This window comes from Suncus etruscus, chromosome 1 (genome assembly GCF_024139225.1).
Source record: "Suncus etruscus isolate mSunEtr1 chromosome 1, mSunEtr1.pri.cur, whole genome shotgun sequence".
Classification (NCBI taxonomy): domain Eukaryota; kingdom Metazoa; phylum Chordata; class Mammalia; order Eulipotyphla; family Soricidae; genus Suncus; species Suncus etruscus.
In genome coordinates, this window is record NC_064848.1 from 123,316,219 (window position 1) to 123,338,718 (window position 22,500).

At 33.9% G+C, this 22,500-nt stretch overlaps 1 protein-coding gene across 1 annotated transcript in view; it reads left to right on the forward strand.

Moving 5' to 3' along the window:
• Positions 1–22,500, forward strand: part of FOXP2 (forkhead box P2) — a 282,742-nt gene that overhangs the window by 254,909 nt on the left and 5,333 nt on the right. Inside the window, 2 exon segments of the mRNA XM_049776131.1 lie at positions 240–309; positions 1,096–1,259. Coding sequence (XP_049632088.1) covers positions 240–309; positions 1,096–1,259 — 234 coding nt within the window.

Consider the following 22,500-nt stretch of genomic DNA (forward strand, 5'->3'; position numbering starts at 1 on the left):
TAGAGATCTTCAAGGTCATGTCTGACTTTGCTTCTGAGCATAATGTTAAAGTTTCATTTCTTATATTTCTGCGTTAAGCAGTTTGTTGAGAATCACATATTTAACCCTAATTCTGTGGCTTTTCAAATTTGACTAGAATGTGAGACAACAAGCTAAAATCTGTAATTTTTGCTGAGATAACTACATGTGTAAATTTAGTATCTTGATGTATAAATTGTCTTTATATATTTTTTTTCCAGAAGCCCAACCTTAGTAAAAAATATACCTACCAGTTTAGGCTATGGAGCAGCTCTTAATGCCAGTTTGCAGGTAATATTAAATTGTGCTTTGCTGTTATCCTTATGTTTAAATGCTTTGGATTTAATGCCCCATCTTACACTCCCTTGCATAGCTTTGTATTTAGATGAGGTTGTGATAGTTCTTAATAGTTGGTTTAGCATCCAAGTAAGTTGTAGTACCTAGTACTGTGGAAATCACTGGTTCTAATTCAAGCTACTTTTGATGTAAAGAAGCAAGAAGGACACCCTGTGGCAAAATCTGGAACACTCAGTTTTCCTGCAAAAGCTAGATTGATAGAAGCTTTTACAAATGCATGTGGCTGTGCATTAATATTTATCCAGGCTGTCATAAATGATTTCACATCATAGTGTTGGAGAACATGGTGCTCGTGGCAAAAACTTTAAAGTTTAATTATAATATATAATTTTTATGCAGAGAAAGCAAATGTCAGGACTTCTTTATTTTGAATTAAGTTTTGGTCATTTTTAAAAAAGCAAAACAACTGCTTGTATTTCCTTAGCATTATTTCATTACGTGGAAGGATATGCTGTTTCTTTATGTGGAAAGGCTAAAGTAAAAGTGAGAAATTTAGTGAGGAGTTGTTTAGATCTTCACACCCCATTTTTTTATTTATTTATTTTTGCTATCTCTGCCACAAGTTGCCAATAAAGAATTTGTCATTTTTGTGTCTTTTGTTTAAATGCTTCACAAATGCCTACATAATAATCCAAACCTATTGAAAGAAAAGAATTGTTTCTTAAAATGATTTTAAGGGACATTTCAAAAGTTGAGTTTACGCCTTCTCTATTTTACTAGGCTGCCTTGGCAGAGAGCAGTTTACCTTTACTAAGTAATCCCGGACTGATCAATAATGCTTCTAGTGGCCTTCTGCAGGCTGTCCATGAAGACCTCAATGGTTCCCTGGAACACATCGAGAGCAATGGGAATAGCAGTCCAGGCTGCTCACCTCAGCCGCACATGTAAGTGTGGTTAAAAGTCTGTCCAAGGAAGAATTTATATTCCTAGGAATCTAAAATTTAGTATTGTTCTCAAGTGCTTAGTGGTAAATAAGTAAAAATTGCAAGTTTAAGAGGAGTTACATTGCACCATGTCCTTGATAGGAGAAGAAAATAAGGTATCAAACTCAGTTTTAATACATCTTTTCTATTTCCCCCAATGTCTTATAATTATTGTGCAAGCAGTCTCCTACAAATTCTTCATACTAACATCCTCCTGAGTATAAAGCAGTGCCCGAGTCTATGTCTTATGGGTCATTATCACAGTTTGGTTTGTATGGCGCAATAAGAATATTCATGATGGAATAAGTTGTCGTAATTTTTACTACTATTCCAGGTCTCTAAACCATTTATGAACTGTAGTCAAGATATTGCCCATTTTTATAAACCGTAAAATGCAAAGTTGAACTGTTACCCACAGTTTACATAGAAGCTAGTAAAGTGTAACTTTTTGCCTGTCTTATAAATCAGTATAATTACATATTCAACTTTAATTACTGGTGCGTCTGTATTGGCAAGGTTTATATGTTATATTTTATGCAAGACTACGACTTCTATTAATATTTAGCAGCTAACTATATCATTAATTACTCTAAAATCTTTCCTCCACCATCTTTTTAATGGAGCTGAGAGAGTAGATGTATTAAAAATTGATGTATTGTGGATTTCAGAAATGTATATGACACTTTAGAAAATTCCTGGCCTTCCTCATAGGCCAAGCAGATCAGCCTTTTGTTTATTATTAAAACGTGTTGACCCTGATATAATTTAGAATTCAAGGAGAGGAAATTCTAATCTGAATATTGCAATGTATATACCATTGATTGCTAAAATGAGCTGCAACTTACAGCCAGACAGAGTTAAAAATCACATCACATACTTCTAAATTTTATGTTATTGAGGTGAGAATTGTTCTTTCACTTTTATATTTTTCTTCCCTGGTTTTTGTATGAAATAGCTAGTAGTCAAAGACCCAGAAGAGAAATACGGTCTTTATGTGTGCCTATTTCTATTTGACCTTTCACAGACAGTATTTTTGTTGACTTTTTAAGCATCTGATTTTATTTGACATATTAATGTCTTTAAGATCTTGTGCCTAATTGCTTTATAGCACTTTTATTCTATCACCTTTGTGAAAAACACACTGAACATTAATGTGTTTTAGCAGGTTCCAAACCATTACTTTTTCAAAATGGAAAAATTTGTCTTTTGGAAGTGTCTTTAGATGTATTAAATAATACAAAAGAAGTAATAAAACTTGAAGTAGAAAGAACATGAATATATGCTCTTGAGAGTAGCAGGACTCTAAAACAGGGAAAGTGAGCAATCAGACAAAAGTTTTTATATCCTTGCTTTATCCTGTCAGCCATGCATTGGGTAGCTGGAGGCCTTTTACTTTCAGCAGTTCTCCTGAGTATGTTAATGCTTGCTCCCTGTATAAAATGCCAAAACAATAAAACTTTAAAGAGCAAACAAGGGTTAGATCCTGTTTTCCCCCTTTAACGAAAAGACCTATTTTAGAGAAGTGAAAGACATTCATGATAAAAGTGTATAAACTGTTGATACAAGCCTCTGTGATAGTAGGCAATATAGACTGGTTATATGGACATTATATAGAAGATATGTAGAGAAGACATTTTTACAATATAATTGTCTGGTAATAAGAATATTAAAGTATTAAAATTAAAAATTAATGATTTAATAAAATAGTTTATTAAACATGCTTTAGAACTTGAACTAATAAATAGGCTAAATTATGGCATTATGAGGTTAGTATTTTTCATTTGGTAATTGCTCTTTTAGATTTCATACCTTATTATTAAAGTTCACTTTAATTGTAATATATTTTAAAGAAAAATGCTTAAAGCAAGAGTAATAATTGTGTATTTAATACCTGATGTATCATTTCTGTAGGTCTATAAGACTAAAGTGTTTATACTCGATACCCATTACATAATATCAATTTATAATTAGCACATAAAAATATAACTGTGTATTTTCCAGAAAGAGGTAAAAGGAAAGTTTCATTAGGCATGCTATTTAGATCTAGAATCCAGTACCAAATATAAGGACTTGCCTTGCCAGGGCCAACCTGAACTCTATCCCCAGCACTCCATATGGTCCCCCAAACACCTTTAGAAATGATGATCCCTGAGCACAGAGCCAGAAGCCCTGTGTGTGCCAGGTGTGGCCCCGAAACAAATTAAAAAAAAAAAAACGAAAAGAAAAGAAAAAAAAAGAAAAGAAAAGAAATATAATCTAGGTAAGATAAAAATTAGTTAAAAGATGGGACTGGTGTTAAAAATTAGTTAAAAGATGGCTCAGCGATAGGGTGTTTGCCTTGCATGCAGCCGACTTGTGACAGACAGAGGTTCAATTCCCGGCATCCCAGATAGTCCCCTAAACCTACAAAGGGCGATTTCTGAGCACAAAGCCAGGAGTAAACTCTGAGCATTTTTAGGTGTGGCTCAAAATTCCCCTCAAAAAAAAAAAATAAATAAACCGGCTTTGTTTGTTCCCCCTATATTATAGGCATTATAGCCAAATTTTAATCATATACAAAAGATCAAGTTGGTATTCTTCTACTGCTATCATTAATATTTTTTATTAAATATCAAATGTTATTGATAGATGTCACTTCATCTTTACAGAGCTTTTGGATGATCATACTTAAAGAATGTTTGAGCATTTTATATAGCTTTTGAGGCAAATGAAAAAAATACTATTTTTAGTCTAAATGTGGCATATAAATGGATGCAACTCAGACTTTTGTTATTTCTAACAGAAGTAAATGAATTTTAGTATGTATTTCAGTGTTTGCTTATGAGTATTAAAAATAAAAGCATGAAATATTGTATTTGTTTTAGAGGAAGGTTTTTTTATACTGATTATAACTATAAACGAGAGGTAGAAAGGTCTTTTGGGATTTTTGGTATATTCTGGTACCAGATTTTAGGGTTCTAATCCCAGATAAATGATTAATAATTGGGAGGGTATCATTTCTTCCTCAGTTTTCTCAGCTGAAATTTAGGTAAGTAATAAAAATACCTACCTTATATAATTCTTTAACATCATCATTTTTCTTTGTCCCTTATAGTAAGTAATGTGTTCACAGTTAATAATTTGTATTTTGTCTGGTAATACTTCATTTTTACAATAGAGGTGACTTAAAACAACACAATAATATATTTTAAGTACTCCATAAATATATAATTATTTTCTTGGAGTTCCTTTTCTTTTTCTCCCACTTCCTCTCAGACAAATTATGAATAGAGCAGATACTACCGTGGAACTATATGAGACAAAAATTTATAAGAGCACATTGAGTGAACACTTAGCAGGATAAATTTGTTGAGATAAGATCTTATCTATGGTTGTAGGCAATGAATTGTTCAGAGAATAGTATCAATACAGAAGGAAAACTCAATACATGTAGCTAAAAAGCATTGCATATTAAATGTGTCAGGAATTTAAATAAAAAATTGCAAAGTAGAATGTAGAAAATAGAATGTGGAACCCTTTTTAGTATCCTAATTATCAACATATGATATTCATTTTAGTTAGTATAATATGCCCTTTATAATATGGGTTGAATTTCACAAGATCAGATCTGTGTTTTAAGAAGAGTAATACAGAACTGTATATAATCACAAGTGAATGGGTGGATTTTGTATGATAGAATATTCTAGAATAGGCAGAATCTGGAAGCAGACAAATTTTTACAGTTTGCAGCATCTGAGTTGACTTACAAGACTGGGAATGAAGAGATAGGAATCAATACAAGAAGTGCTGTGAAAAGATATAATAGAGCAAGGCAGTGATTGAACCCTGGGGACCAAGGGGGAAATCATAGCACAAATAGAAATAGAGGACACAAAAGTACAGGCTCAAGAGGGAAAATGATGACTCCAGCATTTTACTTACTGAATCTAAGAACATAAGTGTACATAGATTCAGAAAAGAAAAAAAAAAAAGAAAACTGAACTGTTTGCTTAGTTTCTTATTTCAGTTTCCAAACTGGTTAAATCCAGCATAGCAGAACATAAAACTCTTTCTCTTATGTGATGGCATTGAATGAAAACTTTTGCCAAGCAATGGCATTTGTTTTGCTTTAACTATTGTCTTTCTGCTCTTGTCATTTTCTGCTTTTTATCATCTTTCCTTTATCCTAATTCTGCTTTTCTCACAGGTCTACTTCAGTTTTTCCAAGAAGATTTTTCAAATAATTATGTTGTCAGAACCCACACTCAGCTCTACAACTTTATAGAATTTGCTTCTTGTCTCATTTATCTGGGCATTTAAGTGTGTGTGTGTGTGTGTGTGTGTGTGTGTGTGTGTGTGCCAATAGATATTACTTCATGCCAGTGTACTTATGTTGCAGATGTTCCTACTTTATATTAAGTGCAGAAACTTTTTTGTTTGTTTGTTTTTTGGATTTTGGGCCACATCCAAAGACTCTCAGGGCTGGCTTGGGGGAACATATGGGATGCTGGGAGATTGAACCACTGTCAGTCCTGGGTCAGCCGCGAGCTGCGCCCTACTGCTGCGCCATCGCTCTGGCCCATGAAACTAATTTTTAGAGGTCTTAAGGAATATAAACTCTCCTAACACATGATATTATATAAAATTAGTTGTCAATAACCAAATTATGATAAAGAGCCAATGACAGATCACATTCAATTAGAAATGGTTTGACTTAATGAGGTAATCCCTTTAAATATGTTTGAGAACCCTGAAGTTGGAGGATTTTAGAAGAGATGATTGATTATCATGTTATCTCTTTGAGGGAATAAAAGATCTTTCTCCATATTTATCAAGTATGCTTGTGAAGTTTTGTATCTAATTTTTATTATTTGATTTGTATTTTATAACTATATTTTAATGAATAGAATGTGACACATTCTTTCACCTCATTCATATTTGTCTTCTCAGGCCTTGTTAAATTTTATTTATCTTGTTGAAGAGGAATGAAAAGGAACTAAATAAATGGAGGTTAATTTCATGTAACAAGGGCTTTAGTAAAAAATAAGCAAAGATAAAGGTGATATAATATCAATTCTCATATTAATTTTGAGACATATTTTGACTTTTTAATCAGTTTTTAATCTAAATGTTCTGCTACTATTGAAATAGTTTAGATCAATTTGTAGTCTGGATATCTATATTAATTTGAATTAAATGTCACTGCAATTTCTGTTCAGTATCATTATTCACCAGTTATACAATTTTTGGAATTCTCGATAAATCTGACTTTCGATTTGCTACTGTTTTGCATCGATGTTTGTATCTTACAGGTAAAAATATCTAAAAGTAATGATTGGTGTTGTGCTTATATGAAAATAATTTAAACTTCCTGTCTTCTATCTGTTTGGCTTAAATAACTGGAAAGTGAAGAAAAGATTTTGAGTAGATATGCAAGGTAAACTCTTACTGGTAGAAAAAGTATTTCCTTTCTCTTTCCAAACCTGAAAAAATAAAAAGAGTTTAATGATGTACCCACCATATTTATATTTAGTTCAAGTGGATTGTTTCCTTTTTAAGCAGTTGTGTCTTTTCGATCACAATGAGGTGACTCAGATTTTTCTTCATTTCCTCTTGTAAAAATTTTAAATGAGATTTCCATCTTTTCACTTTCAAATTTTGTTTCTAGAGATCAAAATGAACATTCTTTCTGAGCTGGTTTTGTATTGCGTGCTTCATGCACAAAGCCTTCCATTGTCATGTCGTTTCTCTTTCTGATTATTATAGTCCCCTACTGTTGAGTTTCAGATCATGTCTTATGTGTCATTCCCAAATCCTCTTAGCCTCTATGTCATTTCAAAGTTTTCCTTGCTAATATTCTTTATTACATTGAGGTGATTTTTTTTTACCTCTTATTAAAGCAAATACTTAAAGTTTGAGATTAGTGGTCTGTATGGAATAAGAATGTTATTGTGGTTCTTAGAAGACACAACAAAAGAAATGTGTGAGAAGCTAAATATTTAGGATGAGGCAGTCAAAGGCTGACACATCACATAAAAGGAGTAATGTAATATTGTATAAGAACCATAAGATGGAGATCATATTAATCTTTTATGAACATCATTTTGAAAACATTCAGCATGCCCTAGAACTTTCTATGTATCATATGTCCCAGCAGTCTTAATAGTAACATGTACTTCTTAAGTACTTGAGTTGTTATTTTATTTTATTAATAAGCCTTAATGTCTTCTAATGATATTTTGCAAAGATTGTTAAAGACATTTTTGAGCCTCATTTTACAAAAATAGGTTTTTGGTTTTTTTTTTGTTGTTGTTTGTGGTTTTAGTTTTAGTACATACCTACTGGTGCTCAGGAATTATTCCTGGCTCTGTGTACTCAGGATTTACTTCTGTCAGGACTAGCGTGGTTGTAAGTGTCATATGAGGTGCCAGGGATCATACTCTAATTTTACACATGCAAGGCAAGCACACGATCCCTGTATTGTCTCTTCAGTTCCCCATTTGTAAAAATGAAATTGAAAATACAAGTTTCTTGATAAACACATTATCAGGAGACATGATGAAAATGTTCAAATATGAAAGATTACTTTTTGTCTATTTCTTTTGAATTTATGTAAAATGTGTAAAACTTAGTGGTGAAATTTTGGGTCTGAAATTCACAGATCTCACTATAAACAAAATCATTTGAAATTGGAGTGGTTCTGCCTTTGGAAAACAACTGTTGAAATTTACTGATAACTTGAGCAAGTGAAATGCTTTCACACACACTTTTTTCATGCCTGCTAAGCCTATGGAGTCTTTGCTAGTATTTTGTATCACAAAGATGCATTCTGAAGCTCTAAACATAAAAACTGTTTGCTCCCATTATCATAACTTTTTTTACCTCACACATTTCAGTCATCTTTATTCCTTTTTTTCTAACATTTCTGGACCTCTTATGATTTTTGTTCTGATTTCGTTCTATTTCTATTTAATCTTTTAACTTTTTCATCAACTTTGCTAGTTAGCTTTGAGATCTCTTTCCAAAGTGATTGTACAGAACTTATGATTATGTCAGCTCTTTATCATCTCATCTTTTTTTTTAAGTGCTACAAGTGTGGCTCAGTAGCTGCTGTTCTTTTTACATTATTCTAGTCCCCATGTGTGATACTTACAACTCATTCTAGCTCCTCTTAATAAAAAGATCCTCCCAGAGGTACAGTGCCTTCAGCTAAAAAGTGTTGTATCCCCACTGTGCGGATTGTGGAAATTTGTAGGTTCCTATAGGGTTTTGAAGGATTTTTATAGAACTATACAGATGATATCTGATGTCCACAATTTAGGTAAAGAGTATCTAAAACTTTTAGCTGACTCTAATGTAGCTTACTGCTTCTGTTTTACATCTAAAAAAGATACTTTATCAAATGGTACACCAGCATTTGCACTAGTTGAGCCTTAGAAATTTTCTTTTGTCCAAGGGTCAAAAGTCATTGACTAAATTGTTTAAAGAATGAATATTGCTATTCAGTATTAATTTTTCCTTACTTCTTTCTGGTACCAGTGGAAAAAGATTTTTACATGCCAACATGGTACTTTTACTTCATATCTTTTTAACTTTAGAGTTTTGGAAGTGGATGTATAGTTGGTGAAAACTATTTTATATACTATTTTTATTATGTTCAATCAGCGTTATTTCCAAACATTAGTGTGAGGATAATTTGCATAAAATATATGCTTTATGTTACTTATTTTGGGGGGCACACCAGGTGATGCTGAATTGTTACTCCTTTATATGTGCTCATTGTTCATCTTGGTAATGCTCATTGCTGCCAAGAACATGTAATGCCAGGGATCAAAGAAGATCAGTCACATGCCTGGCACCTGCCTTGCCTCCTGCACTATTTTTCTGGTTCTAAGACACTGTATTTAAAACATTGAAATAGTACCCGTTCTAACTACTTGACAAAACTTACCACTCAAGATTCCCATATTGTGGCACTAGTAAACATAGCTTGAAACTTTATCTCAGGGTTCCCACATTCTATAAAATTTTTCCTCACTAAATAAATCAGTTCTTACAAACAGTAGATAAACTATTTACTATAAGTAGTCGAACCTAACATTCTTGACTTTTCTCCAAATTTTAAATTTAGTAAACTGAAAATGAAGAACCATCAGCAAGATGCTTAAAAATCAGGATTAAAAGAAATCATTGGACACATTTACAAAATAAAATCTGAAGTCCTATGTTAAATAGTAGGTTTGGAGAAAAACCCAATATACTATATTAGGTTAGAATGGGGATTGTTTATACTCTGTTCTTCTCTGATCTATAGAACTAATTTATTGTGTGCTACCATTTGATATCACTTCTGCCTTTTGACTAAAATAATGTATAGTATTAATTTGATTTGAACAGAGGACCTTAGAATCAGCAACCTTTCTTAGTGTTTAGAGAAACTAAATGATACAAACCATATGTAATATGAACTAATATGAACTAATCCTAATCTCTGTCAAGATAGTCAGAGAACAACTTTACTAGGAAAGCCAGTGGACAGGTAGCATCCCATTAAGATAACTAAATTTCTTTTTTTTTTTTTTTTGGTTTTTGGGTTACACCCGGCAGCACTCAGGGGTTACTCCTGGCTCCACACTCAGAAATCGCTCCTGGCAGGCTCGGGGGACCATATGGGATGTCGAGATTTGAACCAATAACCTTCTGCAGGAAAGGCAAACTCCTTACCTCCGTGCTATCTCTCTGGTCCCATAGCTATCTAAATTTCTGTCCAAAGGAAACTGTTAACAATCTGGAAAAATGAAGAAGTCATATCAGGGGGTTCTAGCTATAGCCTTAAGGCCCTATTTATAAGACTTTGTGGTTAAGGTCGTCTAGAAATCAAAACTCAAATGAGGAATGAGAGAAGTTCTCAAATGAGGAATTAGAGAGGAATTATGTGGGTAGATATACCTGTGTGTTCTTATAATAATATATATGTATATATAAATATGTATAAACATATACATATAAATATTCATACATATAGACATATTTATATATACATATATATTATTAACATTTCTGACTGAAACTTACAGGGAAAAAGCAAAACGATTCCTTGCATGGAAGTTGTTCTGGAGCAGAATCAAAGCTGCTTTCATAGCCAGATATCAAGGCATAATTTATTTTATTTAGTTTCTCTAAGCAATACATTAGAAATATAAAGTTGTTGTATTGGAGCAATATATGCCTGAAACTATTATTTATTTATTTATTTATTTATTTATTTATTTATTTATTTATTTATTTATTTTTGCTTTTGTGCCACACCCTGTTACTCCTGGCTGTGCGCTCAGAAATCTCTCCTGGATTGGGGGACCATATGGGATACAGGAGATCGAATCCAGGTCCGTCCTGGATCAGCTTCGTGCCCTACTGCTGTGCTATTATTGCTCCGGCTCAACTGAAACTATTATTAAAAGTGTTATAAACCAAGGCCCAGAACAATAGAAAGTTTGCCTTACATGTTGCCAACCCAGGTTCAATCCCAACAGCCCCTGACTGTTGAATTACAATCTATTTTTACTCTAAGCAAGCCGGTTTCTTATTCCTCCCCTCTTTTTACATTTCTCTTTTTGGGGGGATGGGAGCCACACTCGGTGACACTCAGGGGTTATTCCTGGCTATGCACTCGGAAATCGCTCCGGGCTTGGGGGACCATATGGGCATGCCGGGGAATTGAACCGCAGTCTGTCCCAGGTTAGGGCACACAAAGCAGACGCCTTATTGCTTGCGTCACCACTCTGGCAACTCTCTCTTTGCATTTCTAAGTCTACCTAGATGGAATTGGTGTGAGGGTGAAGTCTTTTGTCTGCCACTTACCTCTTCGCCTCCCTGTCCCTACTTGCTGTGGATATTGGTACTTAATAAAAACTGCTGTTTGGGAGGGTTTCTAGCTTTCACTCCACAATGGGGAAAATTCCCTAACCACACATTTCATCTTCCTCATCTTGGTTTCGATTATTTCCAGCTGTGACCCTGGCTTCAGACCCAATTTCCTCAGGGTAGAATTATGGCATGTGGAACCTTATACCAGGAGTGATGCCCGAGTCCAAAGCCAGAAGTAAGTCCTGAGCACTCCTTAAAGAAAAATATTATAAATTATCATATCTCAATAAAATTGGAAGAAAAATATATTTAAAGAAATAAAAGAATAAAGAAAAAAATAAAAGAATACAACTGTTGACTACATGTCAGTTGAATTCAACTGACATGGTATCCATCCCTGGCATCCTAAACCAACCAGAAATGATCTCTGAGTTCAGAGCCAGAAGTAAGCCCTAAATACAGTATGTGTGGACCAAAAACAATCAGACCAATAAATATAGAAATATTCTTTTGCTTAAACATAGTTGAATATTTGCTAAATGCTTACATTTATGAAACTTTCACAGCAAAACTGTGAAATGATACCAAATGTCTATTGACAACTATTCTGTCTTGGAGATGGATACAACATATTGTACTTATAAATATTCAAAACAATTATGTATGTTCATTTTGTTATAGTTTTTCACTTTTATAACTCAAATCATTGGCAAATCTTAAAAAAAAAAAGTTTTTTTTTTTCCCGTAATCAGTGCTATGGTGAAACTACCTGAAATCATTTGGGATTAAGCCTCCAAATCATGTAAAATCGAGCTTCTTCAAACATTGTTGCATAAATTTTAATAAATTTTAATATGATGCTCTAGATAAGGGCAAGAAATCTAAGACATCTGATATGCATATATATGCATGCCATTTATAAACTTGTTTCATTACCCTTAATCCACCTTTTTGTTATATTTCTTTAGAACTTCTATTGACTTTAAAAGGAACTTTGAAACTCCACCACAGTGTCAGATTTATTGGGATGTAGGATAGAATTTCAAACTGCAACGTTTAAAAGACTGGCAATTTGTTCATATAGAAGAGAAGCTTTTTAATTATGACTATCTAAAATAATATTCCTTTACAACCAAATTCCAAGTGCTTACATTTTTTTAGAAAATAGAATTAAGGTAGTATAAGATTCAATAAGTATTTTAAGTTTGAAGTTGTATCTGAGAATATAGCGCAAATATTATACCATATACTTAGTATGTATGAGGAGGTCCAGAGTTTGCTTCCCAGCATCATTACATCTAATACCAAAGGGTTAATCCTTGTGCTTCCAATACACATAAGTCATACCTTCTATTAAATAGAAGCTAGAAAGCAGGCAAAGTACTTGCCTCTCATATGGCTGATTTGATTAAATCCCTGATACCCCTTATGGTCCCCTGAGCATCATCAAGATGATCCCTGAAGCACAGAGCCAGGAGTAAGCACTAACCACTATAGATATGATCCCCAAACAAAATAAATAGAAGCTATATTTTGATTTTTATAAAAATATTATAACTTATTTGACTGTAAATAATTAGCTAAGGAGAAGACGTACATAAAAGTTAGAGCATTTTAACTTTATTATCCTGAATAAATCAACTATGCAAGGCATACATAGAAAGAGCATTCATTTGTTTGCTATTATTTTCTCTCCACCCCCCCCTTTTTTAATAAAGTTCATTCCCAATGAACTAGCAGAGAAGTGTCACTCCCGACCATGCTTATCCCTGTGGTGAGAGAGCCTGCCTACAATACTTTCCCCAGTAGTGTTCAAAGTTATACCCGTTGAGCTATAATTCAAATATTCAGGGTCCAGAGCAGTGGTGCAAGTGGTAGGGCATTTGCCTTGCACACGCTAACCTAGGATGGACTGGGGTTCCATCCCTCGGCGTCCCATATGGTCTCCCAAGCCAGGGGCAATTTCTGAGTGTATAGCCAAGAGTAACCCTGAGGGTCACCAGGTGTGCCCCCCCAAAAAAATATTCAAATATTTTTGAAGGGTAAAAGTTATGTAATTCAAGGTAGATGCAGCATGGTAATGAGAATTATTTTAATTCTTTTTAATTGGAGAGTGTGGAAAATGTATCATGTCTGGCATAGTACTTTTCTTTTTTTTTAATTTTGGTGGCACTCCTGTTTGTGCTCAGGGCTTAGTCCTTGCTCTGTGATTTAGAATCACTCCTGACAGTGCTCTGAGGATCATATGGAGTGCTAGGACTGAACCCGGGTCAGCTGCATGTGTCTACCTTATTCACTGTACTATTTCTATGGTTTCCATATTTTTCTTACAAAGTTAACTATTTCATTTAAAACTATAATTCAATTTACTAGCTTATTTCTTTGATACATGAAATAAACTAAAATGCTTCCCAAACAGGAAAGCAAAATATTACTCTAAAAGTTTTATTTAAGAAAAATGAGTTACTTTTCATGTCAACATAAATTTATATAGAGTTAACTAAATTTATAAGTTTTCTAAATCTGCAATTTAAATGTAATTTATAATTACATTTTGTCTCTATATTAAAAGTAATTGAGTAAAATTAAAATGTTATAATCTTCATTTCCATGTGCGTTTTAGATCAGTGGTCCTCAAACTATGGCCCGCGGGCCACATATTGTATTTGTATCTGTTTTGTTTCTTCATTGCAAAATAAGATATATGCAGTGTGCATAAGGATTCGTTCATAAGTTTTGTTTTTACTATAGTCAGACCCTCCAATGGTCTGAGGGACAGTGAACTGGCTCCCTGTTTAAAAAGTTTGAGGACTCCTGTTTGATGAACATAAGTTATTTTCTTGAGTTGGCTAGGTGCAAGGCAAACTCCTTACTACTGTGCTATCTCTCTGACCCCAAACATGAATATTTTACCATTTATTCTATGAGGAATCTATGACAATTTTTTTATGTTTTCCATGATGAAGTCCTCTAAGGTATCAGTGAATTTGGTTATTCAAAAATAATCAACAAAACAAAAATTGGGCCTCATAAAACTAATATGTACATTTTTGTTTGATTAGTTGGTTTAGGGTCACACCTATCCAGTGCTCAGAGCTACTTCTGGCTCTGAACTTACTTGCAGACTCTGCTGACTGTATGTGGTATTGAGGATTGAACCAGGTCAGCCATGTGCAAGGCAAATGCCCTATTCACTGTAATACATCTCTGACCACAAAATCATCCTATCCTAATAAAAAATGTATTTTTATATTTTGAAATTCACCTTACATCTTCAAAACAATGATATTTTGTAACAGTTGCCATTAACAAATTTTAATTGAATAACATGTATAAAATACACATAAAATTGATAACAGGCTAATAATATCTTTGGTTATGCTAAATGTTTACATGCTTGTAATTATCATTATATATTCAATATCTTTGTGCCATGTACTAAATAGGCATGAGCTAAAAAAAATCCATGTATTTTCTTAGAATAAGAAAAATGTCATACCTTATAAAATACTTAAAGTGTATGCCAAATAATAAATAGCCTTAATCTTTAGCAATAATAACCAATTTTATTGCTGCTGTTACCTGACAGAGCTCAGGGCTTACTCCTTGGCTCTTCACTCAAGGATCACTCCTTGTCGGGTTTGGGAGACCGTCTGGGGTGCTGAGGATAGAATCTGGGTTATCTATATATAATGCAAGTACTCTATATACTGTACTATCAGTTTACTCTTTATTCTAATATTGCCTATATTTTTAAAATATTGAAAGGGGGGTCTAGTGTCCTCTGAGGTCTGTGCCTTTTGGCTCACTATTTGTAGAAGTTGGGGAAGTCAGATATCAAACTGGTGTCTCAGCATGCAAGGCAAGTGCCTTTACCCTTTATTCAACCCCTAGACTGATATTTTTAAGTTATCAAAGAGTAATTAGAAATCATCAAAAAATAAACAATTTAATCTGAATATTTTCTGTGGAAGTTAATATCCCATTTAGATGCAAAGTTATAAATAAATTAAGTAGACTTATGGATCAAGAAACTTCAAAATTAAAGTCTAGAACAAATATGTATTGAGTGAGAAATGTATGCATGGTTTCAGAATTATGCATATTTCAGTATATTCAATATGTTTTACAAAGTACTACATGCATAATTTCTTTCTACTTAATAAAAATTGCTATGTTGGGGTCAATTAAAATTTGATTTTAATGCTATTTCTGAGAATAGCATCTTCAGTATTAATGTCTTTTATAGTAGTTTCAGTTACTAACAGAAGTAAGGTACATTGTTTAAGTATACAAGACAGTTGCAGAAAATTTAAATTCTATTCATTTATTTATTTTGCTTTTTGGATCGCAATCCATTGGTGCTCAGGGCTTACTCCTGGCTCTAGGCTCTGAAATCACTCCCTAGAAGTGCTCATGTGGTACCAGAAATCCAAACCTGGTTTTTTATCCTAGGCTCTGGGAACCAATAGAGTGCTTTGGGTGAATGTCTAGCAGGTACCTGACCTGAGTAAGATATGGTCCCCAAGCCTTGTCAGGTACAATGCTGGAGGCCCTTGAGCAACACTTGGAGTGCTATCCTCAGCACCATGGGACCCAAAAAGTACTACATGTGCATTCTCTTGCATTTATCTTTTGAACTGATTGTCCAAAAAAGAATTGCCTGAAAAATTTTTGGCCGCCTGAGTATGATAGAAGCCCCCCCCCCAAATTTTTTCAAATTTAATTTTATGACAGAAAAAGAAGTCTAGGAAAAGTGGATAAAATTTCCTTTGTGTTGGTATGGCATTTTGTGTCAAGGATCCCTACAGAATTTTATTGGACAGTCATGAAAGGCTATATCTCAGAGTTCATTCATTTCCAGGCCAATTGTAGGACAAGGCCAGTTAAACTCTCTTATGCCCTAGAGCAGTAGTCCAGGAGATAGTTACTTGCCTTGCCTAAGGCCAATCTAGATTTGATCCTTAGCAATCTCATATGGCCCCGCAGGTACTTCTAAAAAATATTCCTGAGTGCAGAGCTAGGAGTAACCTCTGAGCATTGCTGCTATGGCCCCATAACAAAACAAGAGACAAAAACTCCCTAGTATTTGGAAATTCATATCAAACTCTTGGAGATTATGTCACCTGCTTTTAAAAGGTTTATTAAAAAAAAACCTTTTATAAAGGCTTATTGTTTTCAATTTGGTACTCCATTCTGAAAATGTAGTCTTTTACTATCTACCTCCATTGCTCAACATTCATTTTGGTATTCTAAAGTGTGCTATTATTTTCACTGGTTGTTCAACCACCATCAATAGCCCTTAAGCCATCAGAGAATAAATTTTAAACTCCATAAAATTTAACTCAAAGGGCCTTGCCTCCTGACCTTGTTCTGCTTTCTAACATATTTTTATTACCAATCTCTCTTTTCCTATGGCTTATCCTCAGCTTCAGGGTTCCCACAATACATCTAAGATTTTTTTATTTTTCACCTATTCACTCAAAATACCCTTTTCTTCAATTTTGCATAATGTACATTTATATATATTTCAAAGTATTCTTGCAAGTGATGCCTCCCTTTTTCATAAAGCATCACTGACCACATAGCCAGAATTTTCCTCCCTTAACACTTAGTCTACTACAAATTGTGTAAGCCCCATTTGGGCTGTTGTGAAATTTGTTGAGAGAGATATATATCTTTATCTATATACACATATGTATATATTCCTAACTTCCTCTACTAATTGAAATCTCTGAGTAAAGGAAGCATTGTGCATATGAACCCCAAGCCCTCTGGTTTATACATAATGCTTATTAAATTATCTTGTCCCACTTCCAATGAGAAGTCATTATTTTTAACTGTGTCAGAATTTGCATGATTAACATAATCTAGTGTCTTCAAAAATGGTTATTTAGTGTGTGGTATAAAACTAAAATCATTCAAAATACAGAAATCCACAGTTCAACAGATTTTTTTATATCTTTATTTAAACAGCATAGTTACAAACATGTTTGTAGTTGGATTTCAGTCATAGAAAGTATACCCTCCTTCACCAGTGCAAACTTCCCACCACCAATGTCCATCTCCTTCCTGTCTTCAAGACAGGCATTCTATGTCTCTCACTCACTACCATTGTAAAAAAGGTGTTGGTCTAGTTATTTCTCTAAATGCACTTACCACTCTTTGTGGTAAGCTTTATATCGTTGGCTGGTCCTTCCAGTCCTCACCTCTATTGTCTCTGGATATGATTACCATACTTTCTTTTATTTTTCTTAAATACACAGATGAGTGAGACTATTCTGTGTTTATTTCTTTTCTTCTGACGCATTTCACTCAGTATAATAGTTTCCATGTCCATCTATGTATAGGAAAACTTCATGATTTCATTTTTCCTGACAGCTGCATAGTATTCCATTGTTTATATGTACCACAGTTTCTTTAGTCATTCATCTGTTTTTAGGCATATGGGTTATTTCCAGATTCTGGCTATAGTAAATAGCACTGTAATGAACATAGGCATGCAGGGGCCAATTTTGTATTGTGTTTTTGTGTTCCTAGGATATATCTCTAGGAGTGGAATAGCTGGATCATATGGGAGCTCAATTTCCAATTTTTTGAGGAATCTATATATTGTTTTCCATAAAGGCTGGACTAGACAGCATTCCCACCAGCAGTGAATGAGAGTTCCCTTTCATCCCACATCCCCACCAGCATTGATTCTTCTTGTTCTTTGTGATGTATGCCAGTCTCCATGGTGTGAGATGGTATCTTGTTGTTGTTTTGTTTTGCATCTCCCTGATTAGCGATGTGGAGCATGTTTTCTAACACAATCAAAAATGGGGATAAGAAATGAGCACACACTTCCTCAAAAAATAAATACAATTAGCCAAAAGAAGTAATTTTTGTCCTAGAATTATTTCCATTTTACACTTTGTACCTTTCCAGAATTGACTTGGAACAGAATTCTCCCTTTCAGAATAAAAAAAAAGTATATCTTCATCAACAAATACTTTTTCTCCAAAAAAGTTCTAAATAAAGTTCAGAGAGATAGATAGAGGTGGGGCATTTGCCTTGCATGCAGAAGGACTGTGGGTTGAATCCCGACATCCCATATGGTCCCCTGAGCCTGCCAGGAGCGATTTCTGAGTGTGGAATCAGGAGTAACCCCTGAGCACTGCCTGGGTGTGACCCCCCAAAAAAGTACTAAATACTTTCTAATTTTTCTAAGTGTAAATCAGATAAAAATAAGATATGGCTACACCTTTTTAAATAGAATCATAAATCACTACTTAACTATATAAAGTGTAGGTAGTAGAATAGAAAGTATCATAAACTTAGAAATTTTCTATTTCATAGATAAATCAGTTCTCAAATTTTCTATTTTATAGATAAAGTATCTATAGTAATTTCCTTAAGCTCTAATTTAAATCAATAGTATTTATTAGTTTGGGGCCATAACTAGCAGTACTTAGGTCTTACTGCTGGTTCTATGCTCAGGGATTACTCATGACAATGTTCAAGGGACCATATTGGGCACAGGAGATTGAAACTTGGTTGGTCTCATGCAAAACCAGAGCCCTGCCCACCAGACTATTCCTCCAACTCAATATTTTATTCTTTTAACCAAATGGATAATTTACTTTAATATCAAATAAGGTACTACTTCTCAGTACATTTAAATAATATGGCACATATTACCAGATTAGAAAAACTACCAATGTAGCCAACTCTTCAATAAAAGATATTTAACCTCTTTATGCTCTTTCATGCCACATGGAAGAGCAAAATTCATGTCTCCAAACTCCACAGGCAGCCTGCCTCTATCGCAGATACTTTGCACTTTGCTCTCTCTCTCTCTCTCTCTCTCTCTCTCTCTCTCTCTCTCTCTCTCTCTCTCTCTCTCCTCTCTCTCTCTCCCCTCTCTCCCCCCTCTCTTTCCTCTTTGTCAAAATTTAATCTCCTGTGTTTATCTTAAAATGATCCAAAATAGGGACTGGAGAGATAGCATGGAGGTAGGGCATTTGCCTTGCATGCAGAAGGATGGTGGTTCGAATTCCAGCATCCCATATGGTACCCGAGCCTGACAGGAGCATTTTCTGAGCATAGAGCCAGGAGTAACCCCAGAGTGCTGCCGGGTGTGACCAAAAAAAAAAAATCCAAAATATTATCTGGGCTCTTGACATAGTTTTCAGGATTGTGTTTGTGAAAATATATCTTTGGAATTTTTATTACAATATGTTATGCTAGTTTGTGTCTTTTATTATGTTAAATGAACTCTTAAGGAGTTATAGCTAGTTATTACATAAATAACTCTAGTGACTATTATATCATATGTGGAGCATATATGTCTGTTTCATAAATTTCTGATATAGTTATAACATTATCATTTGGGATAAGGACTAAAATATTTTTAGAGCTAGTTAGGCCCAATTAATGTTTAAAAATCAACTCATGTATATACTGAGTATATTAAAATTGTATGTAAAAAGTTAAAATGATAGTAACTATAATTTTATTCTGACTCTATCTAATACTTATTGATCATTTATGACCTAGGCACTGTTTCAACTTATATATGTATGTGTATATACATGCATGTATATGTATGTATGCATATATATTGCATAATTTATAATAGCTATACAAAATAGGTACTTTATTATCTATGTTTTATAAGTAAAGAACTAGAAGAAAAGAAACAGAAGTACAGAGGTGTCAAGAACTTTCCCAAGGTCACAGAGCTAGGAAATAAAAGATTTAGGATTTAACTCTAAGCATTTTGGCTTTAAAGTTCACCTTTTAATACTATATTATTGGACCAGAGAGATTACAGCAAGTAAGGCATTTTCTGACCTGGGTTTGGTCCTTAGCATACTGTATGGGCCCTCATATTGCCAGGAGTGATATCTAAGTACAGAACTAGGGATAACAACTGAGCATCACTGGGTGTGGTTCTCCAAAATACTATATTAGCAGCTGCATTTATCAATAAACTATAAGTGAAGTGTCTATCTACTCAGAAATTGTCATGCTAGATTTACAAGCTAATCAAAATATGACATATATAAAATTTGTTGTTATATCATAAGGACAGATAGCTAAGGAAAAAGAATATAAAGCACTGAAAATACAAATCAAATATTTTTGAAACCATTCCTTTTTATTTTTCAGGGATGTTTTAATATTTGGAAGGGAATATTTTTCATATAAGAAGTCCTCATTAAACTATGGTATTATAACACATGTTACTTTAAAGAATTTGGAGAAATGAACATCAAAGTGCTAATTACTTTTGTTCTAGAAGAAAATTTAGCAGATTTCATAACCTACATGGGGGTATAAAGGAATAAAATATATATATATATATTGGTTTTTTGGCCACACCCGTTTGATGCTCAGGAGTTATTCCTGGCTAAGTGCTCAGAAGTTGCCCCTGGCATGGGGGGACCATATGGGATGCCGGGGGATTGAACCGTAGTCCTTCCTTGGCTAGCGCTTGCAAGGCAGACACCTTACCTCTAGTGCCACCTCACTGGCCCCGGGAAATATATTTCTAATGAATGTACAACACACTAATTATGTTTCTTTATTTCTTTTTTTCTAACACCATGATTTCAAAGTTGTTCATGGTTAGATTTCAGTCTTACAGTGTACACCACCTTTTGCCCATGAACGTTTCCCACCATTGTCCACATTTCTCTCCCACCTTCCATGCTGCTAGCCTCTGGGGCATACATTTAATTTCTCTCACTCACTCTCATTTTCACTTTCTCTCTCTCTCTCTCTCTCTCTTTCACACAAACATACACACACACATTCTCTCTCATCTTTCCTTTACTTTTTAGACATTGTATTTTGCACTTAATGAACATACTTATTTATTTTAATTTTATTTTGTATGGGAGCCACACCCAAGATTACTCAGGGCTCACTCCAACCAATGTTTAGGAGATCATATGTGATACTGTTGCAAGCATGTATTTTAGTCACTGCACTGTTTCTCTGACCAAAATTTTTTATTATTTATTCTTATTATTTTGGACAATCCCTGGTAACACCCAGGAAATATTTTTGGCTTTTGCCTACAAGTGACTCCTACTTGTGGTCTGAGGACAATATGTGATATCAAGGATTTAAACCAGAGTCCACTGCATGTAAGGTGTGTGCCTTAATAGGCATGTGCCTATGGCTTCAGGAATTTCAGGTTGTGTGTATACACACTGTTGGTTAAAAGATGAAACACAGACTAAATCAATATGAAAATTGGCTGGCGTGAGAGACAATAAAAATATTTTAAAGATATTTTGAGTTTGGAATGAAAGCTATTATTTATAAATATTTTTGTACATAGTTGTACATAGTTACCTGGATCCTACTGCTAAAAAGTGCCAAATTTGGATTTATTCCTGTCTCATCTCTGTATCTCAATTTATGCATATTTTTATAAAGCCAAAATATGGTGAAAATAATCCTTGCATATAAAGATTTCTCCAAAAGACAAGAGAACACTTTTGTGTGTGTGTGTTTGGGTCACACCTGGCAGTGCTCAGGGATTACTCTGGCAGGCTCCGGGGACCATATGGGATGCCAGGATTCGAACCACCATCCTTCTGCATGCAAGGCAAATGCCCTACTGCTGTACTATTGCTCCGACCCCAAGAGAACACTTCTTTATAGCTATATTTTATAAATATTTCTCTCTTTAAATTTAAAAATGCATCCTGCTTTTATTTCTCTTGATTTGGAACTTGAAGTTTTTCCAATAAGTTTCTTTATTTAAAGCAAATAAAAATTTTAGATTTGTTTAACTAGTAAACACAAATGACTCCGAAATTTGTGAAACCACAGTACTTTATAAGTATGGAACAGTGAAATAGAACATAAAATTAAGAAACATGCCAGAGTAGTGGAACCTGTTAATTGGGACCTGTTAAGTAGTAGAACATGTTAGTGACATGTTAACACTCATTAACATTTCAATGAATGTTGATATGCCAACTTCATGAGCATTCTAGCCAATATAAGATGCACAAAATCATGCCAATTTCTTTTTGCTCATGCCAGAGGACAATGCTATAACTCTTTGTATATAAATGCAGTTAGTTGCTCAGTACATTAGGAAAATATAACTATTAAAGTGCAAAATTTTTTAATATTCACAGATTATAGATGAGAACTAATTAGTAAAAGATGTTATTATATTAACTTTAGGAGGTTATGCTAAGGATTTAAATACTTAAGAGTTTAGCATTAAATAAAATTTTTGTAATCCCAGATTGAGTCTGGAAAACCTGAAATTATAGATTCAAATTATAACAAGTTAACAAGAAAATATTTTAAAATAAATGTCATCGACTGAATATGAAACTGTAGA